The 17,332-nt window shown below is 41.1% G+C and overlaps 1 protein-coding gene across 2 annotated transcripts in view; it reads right to left on the reverse strand.

The window, feature by feature from the left end:
* Positions 1 to 2,783: 2,783 nt before the first annotated feature.
* The window catches only part of LOC139951720 (cyclin-dependent kinases regulatory subunit-like), a 43,077-nt gene continuing 28,528 nt past the window's right edge, over positions 2,784 to 17,332 (reverse strand). For both annotated transcript variants that reach the window (XM_071950769.1, XM_071950768.1), the window contains exon 5: positions 2,784 to 6,036. In XM_071950769.1, coding sequence (XP_071806870.1) covers positions 5,990 to 6,036 — 47 coding nt within the window. In that variant the 3' untranslated portion in view covers positions 2,784 to 5,989. The remainder of the gene's footprint in view (positions 6,037 to 17,332) is intronic.

Raw genomic sequence — 17,332 nt, forward strand, 5'->3', positions numbered from 1 at the left:
GACACATTAGATCTGACTGACAGCACACCGCGGAAGCTGGTTCCACATGGGGACAATCCACTGAAAATAAAACGACTTATGGGACTCTGTTTTGCAACGAGGAACTGATAACCTGAAGGGACCAGAAGACAGTCTAGTGGCAGGATGGCCCTGTGTGACATTAAAACTTACATATCTATCAACATTTATGTTAATTTGATCGTTATGTAGCGTTGACCGTGGGTTGCGTTGTACACAGTTTAATGACACAATTGAGGTACAATTAACTGCCTTTTCTGTCCGTTTCTTTGGAGGTTTATTTACACACAACCAGTCATGAAATTACACGAGAGAAGCCTAAGCCAGAGTGCGCTCTCTCCAGCGAGCAGATACGATCGGCTTGTCTGGGCCATCAGCGTTGCTCCGAATGGGAGTCGTGCTGGCGCCCCCTACCGGTCGATAGTTACCGCCGCTACAGTATTTACATTTAAAAAACAGAATAAGATCACAAATTTTCCTTCTAAAAGACGGGTAAAATGAAAAGACGTTCTAGCCGTGTCTTATAATCTTCTTGAGGACGATGTAAAATGAACTTAGTGGCTCGTCTTTGGACACCTTCAACAAGTTTCATATTGCGTTTTGAAGTGCCACTCCAAACTGAACTACAATACTCCAAGTCGCTTCTAATTAATGCAGTATAAAGAGTTTTAGAAGATCTGCATGGAGTGTCATAACCAATTGTGCGCTTAATCATACCCAACTTCCTATTGCATTTGCTAGTAATATGACTAATTTGAGAATTCCAAACGAAATCAAAAGAAATGTCTACTCCTAAATCACGAAAAGAGTCTGTTCTTTCAAGATGAGAATTATTCAAGTTATAATCAAAATTAATAAATACCTTGGACGGTTTCCAGTCTCTGATTGGTCATAACCCGGTCACGTGTGGGAGTGTTAACGGTGGTATAAAGACCGGCTTTGGAAAATAGCGAATAAGTGGCCACTAGATCAGCATACATTGTGTAAACCTTGCGCGTTGCACTGTATCGCACGCTTATTTATATCCCTGTTAGTTTCATTGCAACTTCACGCACTTACGCGTACGCGCGCTGAAAATGTATCAATTTTGAGTGCGCGCGTGTAACATGTGCAAGCGTATAAACTGACGCCGAGCTCATGCGCGCGTTTTAATGCACAAGGAACAGCTATCGTCCAATCATTTGCCTCCTTTAACCCCAGTGAAGGCGCTGAACAGATCATTATTTAAAAGAGTCACTGGTCTCAAAGATCAGTAATATGATTAACGCACGAAAGAGATGGGAACCATCAAAAGCCATGGCCCCTGAACATGTCTGGAAGTATCGCCGAGATAAAAAGTCACAAAATTTGGACAATTTTAGCCGTTTAATTCGCTAAAAAAGGTATTTATTAATGGGAATAACAGTGTTCGTACCCGGTCTTCACTGCGTGGTAATGACCTTGGTTGTGGCTGGCGCTGTTAACGGACCTCGCCTCCGGCTCGGTCTGTTAACAGCGCCAGCCACCAACCTGGTCATTACCACGCAGTGAAGACCGGGTACTTGCACTGTTATTCCCTAATTCAACACTCCACGAATATAAAGAATCTAGGTCATTCTGAAGAAGCCTACAGTCCGATGTGTTTTTAATGGACTTAAAACATTTAGAATCATCAGCAAATAAAGCTACAGTGGAATGTTGAACAGAACTGGGCATGTCACTTATATACAAAAGAAACAAAAGCGAACCTAAAACAGACCCCTGTGGAATACCTGATACAACGGGGACGCCATTCAGAACTACTTCCTTCAATAACCACCCTTTGTTGGCGATTACTCAAGTATGAATTGAACCACTCGAGTAAGTTAGAATGGAACCCAAAACCCTGTAATTTGTGTAAAAGCAATCTGTGAGAAACGTTATCAAATGCTTTAGAAAAATCAAGGTAAACCACATCGACCTGCCTAGCTTTGTCCAAAACACAGCTGACCTCTTGATAAACAGACAAAAGTTGTGAAACAGTGGAGCGGCCTTTGACAAACCCGTGCTATAATAATAAGTGATGAAGTTCACCCTGAATAGCAGGAAATATGGTATTAAAAATGGCCCTTTCCATAACTTTGGCACATACGCAAAGTAACGACACAGGTCTATAATTTTCCACACAACTCTTTTTTTTCTTTTTTCTTGAAAATTGGAACCACATTCAGTCGATGGAGTCGATGCTCTGTGCGGCCTATTCGACTAGTGAGAGAACCTTCTCACAGTGGTTGTACTGCTGCTTATTGCCGTCTCTTATAAAGGTGGGTACGTCTGCTGAGAGCCGCTGCTTCTTGCAGGCGCTTTCAACTCTTACGTCCAGGGAGTTGGTTAGTGCCTGGATAGCCTGGAGGATTTCCTGGTTGCCTTGGTTTGTCCGATTACCGTCTACGGACATCATAGTGTTACGTCAACTAAGGTGTGGCAGATGGAATGCGAGTGTGGAATGGTTGGAATTGGACGTGTGTATAGGCTGACTGTTGAACCGAGAGTGAGCTAAATAGTGAGCTAAATAGACTATAGTCAGCGCTGTTACATAATACAAAATACAGCGCATTCGCACTTGTCGTGCGAAAATGATTAGAAATTCTACATACTGATCGCAACGTTGAGTTGAAACCAACGGTTCTTTTCAGAACCACCCCAACTCATTAGAGATGGTCATTACATGGTGTATAGAGTAAGGACAGAGAGTGTTACCGCAAACATTTCTATAGAGATTTCCACCATGCAAAGTTTCAAAACAATTACTAAAAAAATTGTTTTATTGTTCATAAACAAAAAAATTATATTTCCATAATAGCTCCAAAGTGGCCAGTTTGTAAGGCTGGCTGGCTGAATAATCATTAGCCTAAACATCTGACGGCCTCCAGCCAGCTTTTATAGTCACCTTTGACCTACATTCATTTCACATAGAGATACATAGTCAAATTATCTGCCAACATTACATGCAAGTACATGAACTTGTACATATAATGTACATCATGCACATGCATGTGCTGTAAACATAGTACACACTTGGACACGGCATGCAGACAACTGAAAGTAAGCTGTCCATATCCGTGTTTTGATTGGTTTTCCGAGTTGACCTCAGGCCAATCAAAACAAACACAGGTACAATAGCTTTCAGTCACTGCAATTATCCAATGGAATCACTGAATCTGAGAAGTGGGGGCCGTATTCTCAAAGCCTTCATAAATCGTTCACTTACGTGGCTCTTAGTAACACTTTAGTAAGTCCTTACGCATTATTCACAAAGAATTCTTATCGCTTTACTACTGCGTTACTTACTAAATCTCTCGTAACGCCTTATTAAGCCGGAACGCGCTTGAGCTGAACAGTCATGGATTTGTTATGTAATCCACTGGAGCGTGACCTCATTGTCAAAAACGAGTGTTTATACAGTGACTGGACTGGCTATCGTCATTTTGGAGATATTTGTCATCCTGCAAACATGGAGCGCCAGACTAAAATAAGGAGAAAGACCGTTGTCCTGCAACGAGAGGATGAGGCGAAGACCGGAAGGCCAAGTTCTCGCCAACTCAGATAATGAAGTTAGTTAACCTTGTTGCATTTAATTGGTTGATGCTTAACAACAAATTTTCGGATGTTGACACCTTGGCAGAAATTTCACTGATAAACTGTGTTGGAAAAGTCCTCAGAACTACCAAAGCGATTCACCTCAATTGGGATGACATTCAGAGAATTCGCAAGCTTTCACACGACACCAACATGCAATGAGAGTACAAATGTAGTTGGTTACCTCTGAACTATCGGGTGGTTGTTGTTACTAATCACTGCTACCACTACAATTATATTGAAACACAAATCAAGGCAAGTAACAAAACTGTACAGACAGAAACTACCCTAAAATAATTTAAAACCCCGCATAGCCAAACAAGAGCAGAAACACCAACCAGACGAACTAAATTAAAACCAAAATAATAATACACAATACACAACTAAATTAAAATAAGAAGTAATAATAATTAGGGAATAACAGTGAGAGCCCGGTCTTCACTGCGTGGTAATGACCAGGTTGGTGGCTGGAGGCGACGTCCGTTAACAGTAGCCAACCGGGTTCTCGCACTGTTATTCCCATTCATAAATACCTTTTTTAGCGAAATAAACGACTAAAATTGTCCAAATTTTGTGACTTTTCTCTCGGCGGAACTTCCAGACATGTTCAGTGGCCATATTAGAGCTTTTGATGGTTCCCATCTCTTTCGTGCATTAATCACATTACTGATCTTTGAGACCAGTGACTCTTTTAAATAATGATCTGTTCAGCGCCTTCACTGGAAGCAAATGATTGGACGATAGCTGTTCTTTGTGCATTAAAACGCGCGCATGAGCTCAGCGTCAGTTTATATGAGTGCACCTGTTACACGCATATACAAATTTATACATGTTCAGCACGCATACGCACAAGTGCGCGAAGTTGCAATGAAACTAACATGGATATAAATAAGCATGCGTTACAGTGCAATGCGCAAGGTTTACACAATGTATGCTGATTTAGGGGCCACTTGTTCGCTATTTTCCAAAGCCGGTCTTTATACCGCCGTTAACACTCCCACACATGACTGGGTTTTGACCAATCAGAGACTTGAAACCGTCCAAGGTATTTATTAATAGTAGTTACAAATAACCATAACAACAAAGAGTCATAATATATTTTTAAAAACAATTAAAAAAACCAATAAAGAAACAAATAAGTAAAGAAACAAATAAATTAAAAATAATTATCTAATGATGAAATAAAATAACACAAATCAAGAAGAATTCATCAAGAAAATTTCTCAAGGATTGTATTGTATATTAAAAGCTGTTGTCCTTCACATAAAGCTCAATTCGCTAGGAATTGTTGGCACGGAATAATGAAAAAGGGCTTAAGAAAATGCTACGAAGCCGAAAAAACCCACGTAGCACTAGTAAGGACATACAACTCGATTTAAGTTACGAGTGCTCCGTGAATATGACACAACTCACTAAGAACGAACTAGTAACACGTAAATGCTTACTAAGGCCTAAGAAGGCTTCATGAATAAGGCCCCAGGTACCTGTCTTAATCCTTGCGAGCACATGAATAAAACTAATGTGAGCAAGTTAACCAACAGAGGGCTCTCTGTCAATATATGAAAGCTTGAAAGCATTGGGCACTATTGGTAATTACTCAAAATAATGATTAGCATAGAACCTGACATGGTAACAGGTAATGGGGAGAGGTTGATAGTATAAAACATTGTGAGAAACAGCTCCCTCTGAAGTAATTTTCCACGAATTTGATTTTGAGACCTCAGATTTAGAATTTAAGGTCTCGAAATCTGAAAGCACACAACTTCGTGTTACCAGGGTGTTTTTTTTTCTCATTATTATATCGTCGACCAATTGAGCTGAAGTTTTCACAGGTTTGTTATTTTATGCATATGTTGAGATACACCAAGTGAGAAGACTGGTCTTTGACAATTACTAATAGTGCCCAGTGTCTTTAAAGGACAACATCATAATTTTGTTGAATAATCTTAACTCAATCTAGGCTTTTTTTTTTAAATTGAGCACCTCCGATTTCGCAGAGATTCAACCAGTAGCTTCAAAACACCCATGTTTCTTAGCACAGAATTAATCTCAGCTCAATCTAGGAAGTTTGGAAAATATTCTCCTCCATTTTTGCTAAGATTTAACCAGTCGCTTCAAAACACCCATTTTTCTTTTTGCAGAATTAATCTTAGGTCTATTTGAATAGTTTGAATTTATTTTGATTGCGATTTCTCTGAGATTCAAACAGTCGCGTCAGAACACATTTTGCTTTAGTACAGAATTAAACTATGGTCACTCTCAATACTCAATTTGATTTCCCAACTGCTGTTAAATACCTAACTTTAACATTAAAACACTACATATAAAATTAACAACAACTTGATTAAGATCTTTATAAATTTACAAACAAATCTCATGATTGTTGTGTCCTCTGTCTCTTGAATAGCAGGATATGTGGTTCTGGTGAAGAAAAAACACAACAATATTTTGAACAAGAATTAGAAATATTTTAAACTGAGAAAACAAACTACAAAGCTTGAAACTGCAAGCACCATCGTTTGACATTTTCAATAATGTTGATGATTGCTTTGGAGTGAAAGGTATATAAAGCTAAATGGTTTCTCTAGACCGTAAATGGGTCATTCCATGTAAAATCAGCCCCAAATATGGAAATTTAATCTTCTCTTCAAAGTTGCTAGAATTTTGTTTATTTTTGGCTCATACATTTCATGGGTTTACCCTTGGTACTACTGGAGCCCTTAGCTGTGCTCTTTACCATTGCAAATAATCAGGCGTTGAGCTCTGTGATGTAAAGCAGTAAATCGCGCACGTTATTAATTCACCATGGTGGCAGACCAGGAAATTTATTGAATGGCCATACTGGCTTGAATTCCTGGTAGCTCAGGGACCGGCAGCAGAACGAAAGCAGGCGGGGCAAGGCAGGACCAAACGGTCATTAAAAAATGACTGAAAACTAATGAACTTGCTGTTATCTTATTAAGAATAAAGCAAATGAACAAAAACTCTTGCTAAAGCAAGAGGGCGGAAAAACCCTTGTCTACAACATACGAAGAAGAAAAAAGACGTAGGATGCTGGGTGGGAACAAGATGGGGCCCTCTGGTTGTCAATTTTTATAATTTTGTATTTTTTTAATTTATTAGTTGCTTTTTTTTCTAAACATTTTTCCTTAAATGCTCTTTCTTGTGCTATTGTTACTTTGGTTTGTTTTGTATTGGTTGAACAAGTAATAATCTCTTTATAAATAGCCGAATCGTGTCTGTCAATCCGTTTAGAATTGACAGAATTACTGTTGCTATTTTAAACCTTGTGGCATCTACACCTCTTTTGTTAGCCGCCCCCCCCCCCCCCCACACACAAACAAAACAACTTTTTTGTTCGGACAAACAAAATTAATTAGATTGACAAATAATACAAAATGGGAAAAACAGGACGAGAAAATAATAACGGGGCTGGGGAAATAGTATGGGAAAAGAAAACAGAAAAGGGACTAATAAATGATACGGGACAGGATAAAAAATAAACTGAACAGGAAAAAAATAATCTAAACGGAGTACAAACAGGGACAGGGTAGCTGTTATTGTGATGTCACTCTTTGCTTAGCAACTAAGATTGATACAAAGTTAAGATCAATCTTAGTGCTTTGTGAAGTTGAAACAGCGCGGAACTCTAGCGGGACCCGCCTGAGCGCGGGTTTTCCGAAATAATAATAATAATGATCTCTTTACAAATAGCCGGATCGTGTCTCTGTCTGTGTGTGTGTATGTTATTGGATCTCCCCCCTGGATACCGCATCAAACCTCGCCAAATTTACACGCAACAAAGGCGCTGACTTCGTCTTGACATCCATCTATTTTTGAACAAAATCCGTTTAGAATTGACAGATTTATGAGCAAAAAACCTGCCAAAATTGGTGGGGTTTTGCTCACCATTTTCACTGTTGCAGCGGGCGCGTACAGTGCAAGCAAAGAACTGTTGCTATACACATACAGTTCATTGGCTGCGCCCATTGCCTCATTTTTGGTAAGAATTATGACGTCACACATCAATATTAAGAGGGGCGTATGGGGACAGAGAACGGAGACAGGCTTTAGAGTAACTGCGACGGGGAGGAAAGGGGCAGGGGGACAGGGGAACGACACCTTTTATTTCATTGTTGCTATGGGATCGGACGGGATCATGGAGAATGAAAGCAGACTTTATAGTATGTGGGGCAGGGAGAGGGGAGGGGCAGGGGGGACGGGGGAACGGCACTTTTATTTAACTGTTGCTATGGGACGGGATCATGGAGAACGGAGTCACAAATGAGAGCACGTGGGGCGGGGAGAGGGAAGGGGCAGGGGGGCGGGGAAACGGCACCTCATATTTAACTTTTGCTATGGGACGGGATCATGGAGAACGGAAGCAGGCTTTAGAGCACGTGGGACAGGGAGAGGGAAGGGGCAGGGGGGCGGGGAAACGGCACCTCATATTTAACTTTTGCTATGGGACGGGATCATGGAGAACGGAAGCAGGCTTTAGAGCACGTGGGACAGGGAGAGGGAAGGGGCAGGGGGGCGGGGAAACGGCACCTCATATTTAACTTTTGCTATGGGACGGGATCATGGAGAACGGAAGCAGGCTTTAGAGCACGTGGGGCGGGGAGAGGGAAGGGGCAGGGGGGCGGGGAAACGGCACCTCATATTTAACTTTTGCTATGGGACGGGATCATGGAGAACGGAAGCAGGCTTTAGAGCACGTGGGACAGGGAGAGGGAAGGGGCAGGGGGGCGGGGAAACGGCACCTCATATTTAACTTTTGCTATGGGACGGGATCATGGAGAACGGAAGCAGGCTTTAGAGCACGTGGGACAGGGAGAGGGAAGGGGCAGGGGGGCGGGGAAACGGCACCTCATATTTAACTTTTGCTATGGGACGGGATCATGGAGAACGGAAGCAGGCTTTAGAGCACGTGGGACAGGGAGAGGGAAGGGGCAGGGGGGCGGGGAAACGGCACCTCATATTTAACTTTTGCTATGGGACGGGATCATGGAGAACGGAAGCAGGCTTTAGAGCACGTGGGACAGGGAGAGGGAAGGGGCAGGGGGGCGGGGAAACGGCACCTCATATTTAACTTTTGCTATGGGACGGGATCATGGAGAACGGAAGCAGGCTTTAGAGCACGTGGGGCGGGGAGAGGGAAGGGGCAGGGGGGCGGGGAAACGGCACCTCATATTTAACTTTTGCTATGGGACGGGATCATGGAGAACGGAAGCAGGCTTTAGAGCACGTGGGACAGGGAGAGGGAAGGGGCAGGGGGGCGGGGAAACGGCACCTCATATTTAACTTTTGCTATGGGACGGGATCATGGAGAACGGAAGCAGGCTTTAGAGCACGTGGGACAGGGAGAGGGAAGGGGCAGGGGGGCGGGGAAACGGCACCTCATATTTAACTTTTGCTATGGGACGGGATCATGGAGAACGGAAGCAGGCTTTAGAGCACGTGGGACAGGGAGAGGGAAGGGGCAGGGGGGCGGGGAAACGGCACCTCATATTTAACTTTTGCTATGGGACGGGATCATGGAGAACGGAAGCAGGCTTTAGAGCACGTGGGGCGGGGAGAGGGAAGGGGCAGGGGGGCGGGGAAACGGCACCTCATATTTAACTTTTGCTATGGGACGGGATCATGGAGAACGGAAGCAGGCTTTAGAGCACGTGGGACAGGGAGAGGGAAGGGGCAGGGGGGCGGGGAAACGGCACCTCATATTTAACTTTTGCTATGGGACGGGATCATGGAGAACGGAAGCAGGCTTTAGAGCACGTGGGGCGGGGAGAGGGAAGGGGCAGGGGGGCGGGGAAACGGCACCTCATATTTAACTTTTGCTATGGGACGGGATCATGGAGAACGGAAGCAGGCTTTAGAGCACGTGGGGCGGGGAGAGGGAAGGGGAGAGGGCAGGGGACGGGGGAATAGCACCTTTTATTTTGCTATTGCTATAATGACAAACTTAATAAAACAAGTTAACACATTAGGACATTAATTTTTATTTTATAACTCGCGACATACATTGTACATACACCTCTTCTGTTAACAACCCCACCCCCTCCACAAACACACAACTTCCTTTGAAGTTCGGACAAACTGAGAAAACATGCCTTAAAAGTTTACGCATTTGGACATTCATTGCACATGAAAAATGATTTTTAAGCTTGGGTTACCGTTACTTTAACAACCAGCTGAAGTTTATACACTTAGTTATCAGTTGATCTTTAATTATAAAGCCATTGGATTGGTTTGGTATAATAAATGGCAGCTTGCATATGTGTCACACATGTGCTTCATAATATCTTTATAACATAATTTGATGGGTGTTTTCTGGATATTGTTATTCTTTTTAAAGTGACAGTTGACAGTAAAACTAACACTAACACTGATTTCTTAATGTGATCTGATGATGTCATCGCCACTTTACTGTCGTCATGTGGTCATTGTGTAACGCATCAGGGCCCTTGCACTATCAGATCATCAACAGTGCACATTGTTACGAGTAGCAGGTGTCAGGTGTGCTTACTACCCAGTTATTAGCAGGACCCGCAGTACAGGAATTTGCACAAAACAAACAACATTGCAAAAATGAGTACAAGTGCACGAACCGGGGATAATGAACGGGACGGCAACACAATTAATTTGACTGAAAATAATACAAAACGGGAAAAACAGGGCGAGAAAATAATAATCAGAACTGAAAAAAATTATGGGGCTGGGGAAATAATACGGGAAAGGTAAACAGAAAAGGGATTAATAAAGATACGGGACAGGATAAAAAATAAACTGATTGGGGGAAAAAATAAACGAAACGGAGTACAAACAAGGACAGGGTAATTGGTATTGTGAAGTCACTCTTTGCAGAGCAGACAGGCTCTTGATGTGCTCTCTGGCTTTTTTTTGATTTATTTTTCTCTTATTTTGTTGTTAATATCCCTGTCTGCACTATACGGTTTAATCAGAAAATGGCAAACTTAACCACCTTATATACATGGATGACCTTAAGACATTTTCCAAGGATGATAACCAGCAAAAAGGTCTGCTCACCATTGTGAAGACCTTCAGTGGCGACATGAGGATGGAGTTCGGACTCGATAAGTGTGCCAAAGCCACCTTCAAGAGGGGAAAACTCACCAAAACAACAGACCTACATGTAGAAATTGACACTGTCACTAAAATCAAGGAGATGGACCAAGAGAGTACATACAAATACCTTGGAATAAATGAAGGTAACGGCATACAACACTCAGCCATGAAGGAGAAGGTCCGGAAAGAGTATTATAGAAGAGTGCGGATGACACTGAAGAGTAAACTCAATGCAGCCAACCGATTTGAGGCTATCAACACCATTGCAATACCTGTAGTATTGAACAGTTTCAGTATCATCAACTAAAAACTATCGGAGGTTAAGAGAATGGTTGCAAAGACAAGGAAAATAATTACCATGGAGAACATGCACCATCCGAAAGCAGATGTTGACAGGATGTACCTACCAAGATCATCTGGAGGTTGTTGCCTGATGCTTGAACTGACCTTCAAAATCTCCACAATCAGTCTAGATGCTTATCTGACAAAACTACCGACCCACTCCTCCAAATAGTGAAACAACATGATAACAAGAGAAACCTCTACTCCATCAAAATAGAAGCAGTACAATTTAAAAGAGAGCTTGATTACCCAAAAATCACACATCAGATAATGAAGCAACAACTATCTCTGCACAATGAGTAAAGAAGACAGCAAAAACCAAGGATCATGAACAACTACAGAAAACCTGGGAAGACAAGGTAATGCACGGGAATTATCCAAAAAGAACGAAAGAAGCAGATGTTGACCAACAGAAGAAACACCAATGGCTCAAAAACACTGGGCTGAAAGCAGAGTCGGAGGGCCTGATTGCCGCCCAAGACCAGAGTCTCGCCACCAGATCATTTCACCATCGCATCATCAAGGATGGACAAACCCACAATGTAGGATCTGCAGAAAATACGAAGAAACCGTAGACCACATTGTCTCTGGATGTCCAGAGCTGGCGAAGGCGGAATATATTCATCAACACAATAAGGCAGCGGCGTACCTTCACTGGAAGATATGCAGGCATTACAACATAGAGACGACAGGGGAGTGGTACAAACACCAGCCGACAATGGTCACAGAGAATGATGTAGTCACCATCCTGTGGGACATGCCAGTCCATACTGACAGAGAGATAAAAGCCAATAGACCCGACATCATCATCAAGGACAAGAAGGACCAGAGGTGTCTACTAATTGATGTATCTATAACTTCCGAACGAAACACCTCAATTAAAGTTACCAAGAAGCTGTCGAAGTACAAAGATCTTGGGATCGGGATTAACAGAATGTGGAGTATGAAGACCGAGACAATACCAGTGGTCATCACAGCTCTAGGACTAGTGAAGAAGGGTCTGGATAAATTCATCGAGCGTATCCCTGGCAGCATAAGCATCAACTTACAAAGACAGCACTCCTCGGCTCAGCCCACACACCCAGACATTTGTCCCGATCATCACACGGATTGTCAACAGATCTCTTAGCACTGGTGTTTTTCCTTCTTCACTAAAACACGCTGTGATCACTCCCATCATAAAGAAACAATCACTTGATCGCAATCTGCTGAATAACTACAGACCTGTTTCAAACATTCCTTTCTTGTCTAAAGTTATTGCGAAGCAGGCCATCAAGAGCATCACCAACTACATGACTCAAGAGAATCTTGGAGAACCTCTACAATCTGCATATATAGAGCATTACACAGCACTGAATCAGCTCTCCTCAAAATCAAATACGACATCAAGCAGAACGTTTCCCATCGGAAAGGTGTTCTCCTCGTCCTACTGGACTTAAAGCCATTGGACCCTTTCGGTACAGGAAAAAAAATATAAAGTTCACAGATTTACAAATAACTTACAGGGTTTACAGAAGGTAGTGGTGAAATACTTCTCTTGAAATATTATTCCATGAAATGCTTTACTTTTTGAGAAAACAGTAAAACAATATCAAATCTCGTTAACGAGAATTACGGATTTATTTTAAACACATGTTATGACACGGCGAAACGCGCGGATACAAGGGTGGGGTTTCCCGTTATTTTCCCCCGACTCCGATGACCGATTAAGCCCAAATTTTCACAGGTTTGTTATTTGATATAGAAGTTGTGATACACGAAGTGTGGGCCTTGGACAATACTGTTTACCAAAAGGGTCCAATGGCTTTAAGTGCAGCGTTTGGCACTGTGAACCATTCCATCTTGCTTGACCACCTTACCCATGACATCGGGGTAAAAGGAACTGCACAGAAGTGTTCAAGTCCTACCTATCCGGCAGAACATTGACCGTGCATCTGTATTGATGGAGCCTTCTCCGATTACCACAATCAAAGCTACGGTTTACCTCAGGGATCTATTGTAGGTCTCCAGTACTTAACTTGGTTACGTAATGAACGCCACAAATATATATCTCTTTGCTTATTTGCAAAAGCCAATTGCCTTTGATCTATCAAACTTCTCATGGATCAAAGGCAATTGGCTTTTGCAAATAAGCAAAGAGATATATATTTGTGGCGTTTATTACGTAACCAAGTTAAGTACACCTTTCGTGAAGAAAAGGAATTGTTCCACAACAACTCGGTGAAAGATCTAAAACATAGCCAACCTGCACAACGGCACTGCCAAACAAAAAGACTGTGACAGTTAAAAACTAAACATTCCACTATTCCTGGTGCTAATTTTGATCCTACTGAGACAGCCGGAACCATCAGTGATAATTTCACCAACATCTGTAATCAGCTGCCAAGTTTGAACCTGGAACTTTTACCATTGTATTTACCAGCTGATTCACCACCGCCGGTAATACATCGCCATCAAGTTCTGAAAGCACTTGAAAGAATAAAAGTTAACAAAGCTGGACATCCATCAGATCTTCCACTTCGTTTGATCAAGGAGTTTTGCCATTGAACTATCATCTCCTTTGACAAGTGTACACAATGCCTGCATTACTGATGGAATCTTCCCATGTCTGCAAAACTGCTACAATTGTTCCAGTCCCTAAAAAGAAGAACATTTCGTCTCTTGACCAGCTCCGCTCCATCTAGCTCACGCCAATATTTGCCCATGTTTTTGAAACATTCATAGCTAAATGAACTTTGCAAGACATTTCTACTAAATTGGATGCTAAACAATATGGCAACATTAAGGGCTGTTCCACCACACACTATCTTGTTGAAGGACTGGATAAACCCGGCCATTATGCCAAACTTTGCACAGTTGATTTTATTAAGGCCTTTGACTGTGTTAACCACACTATTGTATATTTGGTTTGCGGTAACACCATGTGTGTATCTTGCCAGGTAGAGTTGTTCTTAGCGAACTGTCGGGAGACTTCTCAGTTCTGAAAAGAACTGTCCTGCTTTTTAACTTTTACCAGGGCGGATGGTAAAGAAATAGGCTGGACTACTACTTTAGCTTATAGGATCGTAATTAACTGTACTGCCGCGGAGTCAGTTCTGAACACTATTGTTATTCAGAAACTTTTGAATCTCGGAGTCAGACCATCCATAGTTCCCATCATCTGCAGCTTTCTCAATGGTCGCACACACAATACTAAACTCATGGGTCATTTTTCATCCACCAAGTCAATCTCTTGTGGTGTTCCTCAAGGAACTAAATTGGGGCCAATACGTTTCCTTGTTCTTGTCAACGATGCTTCAATAGATTGCTGTAGACGATGGAAATATGTGGATGATCTGACTCTGGGGGAAATTATCCAACATGGGCAACAGGAAAAATTGCAAAGTCACCTTAACAACTTAACTATTTGGTGTAAGGATAATGATGTTCTACCGAAGCCTTCCAAGTGTAAGAGTATGGTAATTAGTTTCTTAAAGCGCAAAGTACCTGCTTCGCAACTTATCATTAACTCGAGTAACTTAAGTCAGGTGTCTCATTTAAAATTACTGGGAGTAACCATTCAGAGTGACCTTAAATGGAACTTGCATATTACTGACATTATTTCTAAAGCTTCTTGCAGACTTTACACTCTATGTATTCTTAAGAAAGCTAAGGTTTCTGTTTTTGACATACTTGTAGTTTACATTTGTTACATAAGACCAGTTCTTGAGTATGCCTGCCAAGTATGGCACACTTCAATAAGCAAAGAGCAAAATATCTCTTTAGAGCGTGTGCAGAAACGAGCCAGTCGTATTATTTTAGGCAATGGATATATATTTCCTACTCACATGCTAAGTCTAGTCATAATATTCCCACTTAAGAATCTAGACACCATAATCTGTTGCTCAAGTTTGCTAATAATCTTCGTTGTTCTAAACAATTTTGTCACTTACTACCCTCTTGCCAGAACTAACACCACTAACATGCTACTCAGAGCAGCCTTAACTACTAGCTTTCAAATACCTAAATGCAAAACTGAGCGCTATAGTAAATCCACGCTACCCTCATTAGCTAGAATATTGAAATAATTTTTGGGGCTGCTTGGCAAATTTTGAACTTTTTGTCTGTTTTTTGATGTATGTTTTTACCATTTTTCTTATTTTTATATTCTTTGGGTTTTTTTATGGCGTGTTTCTGCTAGTTAATGATTTTTTTTCTTTTAATTTTTGTGTATTTATGTATAGATTTTGCCTGTTTATTGTTAATTCCATTTTTGTTAGCTCTGTAAAAACTTTGTAAATTTGAATGTTGTCAACCTTTTGGTTGTTTTTTATTCAGATTTTTTATTCAAAATAAACCATTAATAATAATAATTTGCATTTGCAATTTACTCCAATCCCATTGGTTGTATCATCAGAAAGCATAACCTACAATATCACCTTTATGCTGACGACATTCAACTGTTATCAGCTATCCTCATGATGCATATCTGACATCAAGTCATGGATGACCCTTAACATGCTGAAGCTCAATGAAGAGAAAACAGAGTTAATCATTGCTGTTCCTGAGTCCTCTGACCATTTCAAACACGGTATCTCTTCAGGTCGGCGACAAAGTCATCAAGCCTTTTTAGAGTGTTCGCAACCTCGGGGTTGGTTTTGATTTGTCAATGTCAATACACTCCCACATCACAACTCTCTGCTCCAGCCTCAACTATCAACTCAGAAACCTAAGTCGCATTCGCAAATTTCTGGACTTCAGACATCCAACGTCTTCAACGCATCCAAAACTGGGCGGCCAAGCTGATTTGCAAGGCTATGAAATAATATGACCACAACACCCTGCCTTCAGCAGTTACATTCGCTCCCGGTCAAAGAGAGGGTAACTTTCAAAGTTTTAGTTACTGTGTTTAAATGTCTCCTAGGAATAGCACTGGGCTACTTATCATCTTCCCTTGCTCTCTACCAACCGCCACGCTCAAGTTTGCGATCAGCTTCTGACAACACACGCCTAACCGAACACCCAACCATCAGACATGCCAGAACACTCTCATCTGCTCACAACCGGACTTTCTCCTTTGTTGCTCCGCGAATAAGGAACAACCTCTCAGTATGCATCAGAAATTATAACTCTTTGCCTTCGTTAAAAAAATCTCTCAAAACTGACTTGTATCGGATGCACTTTGTTGTATTTATAGTTCCATTGGTTTTGTTCTTTCCAGCACTTTGATCTTGATGTAAAGGCGCTTTATAAATATTTAGTTGTACGTAAAGGGCAATTCCACGGTAACTCGTGCTACACTTTATGGTGTCCTTTTTCATACTTCAGGCTCCAGTTATTAAACATATTTGATTTGAATCTTAATGTGTTTTTTTTTAAAGCCAACATCCAAGGCTAGATCCTCATAGTAATTTGACGAGAAAAAAATTAATTGTTGTATGCATGGGACAGCTCTGAATATCGGTAACTCGTGCTACGAGCAGAGGACATGCTAAAAAATTACCAATTTTTCTTTTGATTGTGTCCTAAAACAAAACCCAATCAAGTCTTATTGATTATATGATGAGTAACTACTATGCCTTTGAAGTTTATTATGGTATACCTTAGAAAGATGTGCTCTTCTTAATTTCACATTGACATGCAAAAAACATGGTACGTACATTTAACTCGTGCTACGGTAACTCGTGCTACAGTTTGTCTGGCCATTAACGAAGTACTATTATTTCACAAAATGTCAAAGTTTCTTATAGAATTCCTCAGCATCCTGTAAAATGATCAAATATTTTTTTTTAAAGTAAAAATAAACAATTTATAACACAAAAACAGTGTGTTTGTAAAAACTTACCAAATGTATATGTGACAGTTGTAATATTTCAGGAGGCCGGATGGCTGAAGATTGAACTTGAACATGCTTTTATTGCTGTATCTCATTTACTAAGACAGTTAAGTGTGTATCGCCTTAAAACATGGCCGCCTGCATACAACATTTACTTGTTACACACGGCCTCGTGAGGGCGCTCTTCTAATAACAAGCTGTATTACAACATCTTCCTTATTCTTTTCTTTTTTTTAAAGAAAGCCAAACAAAATACATTTACTTGCAGTTAGACTTTTTCAAAACAAACCATTACAATGAGGAATCAAAACCAATTTTCTTTGAACACTTATTTTTTTTTTTTTTTTTTTTTTCCTACTACTGTTTGTTTTTGTTCTGGGTTTTCTTTTTGTGAAAAAAAAAACAACAAATTTTTCCAGAACCAGTAGTAACTGTTGGCGGCAACAACTAAGTAACATATTGTTCCAAGTA

The sequence above is a fragment of the Asterias amurensis genome, chromosome 19 (assembly GCF_032118995.1).
Source record: "Asterias amurensis chromosome 19, ASM3211899v1".
NCBI classification, from domain to species: Eukaryota; Metazoa; Echinodermata; class Asteroidea; order Forcipulatida; family Asteriidae; genus Asterias; species Asterias amurensis.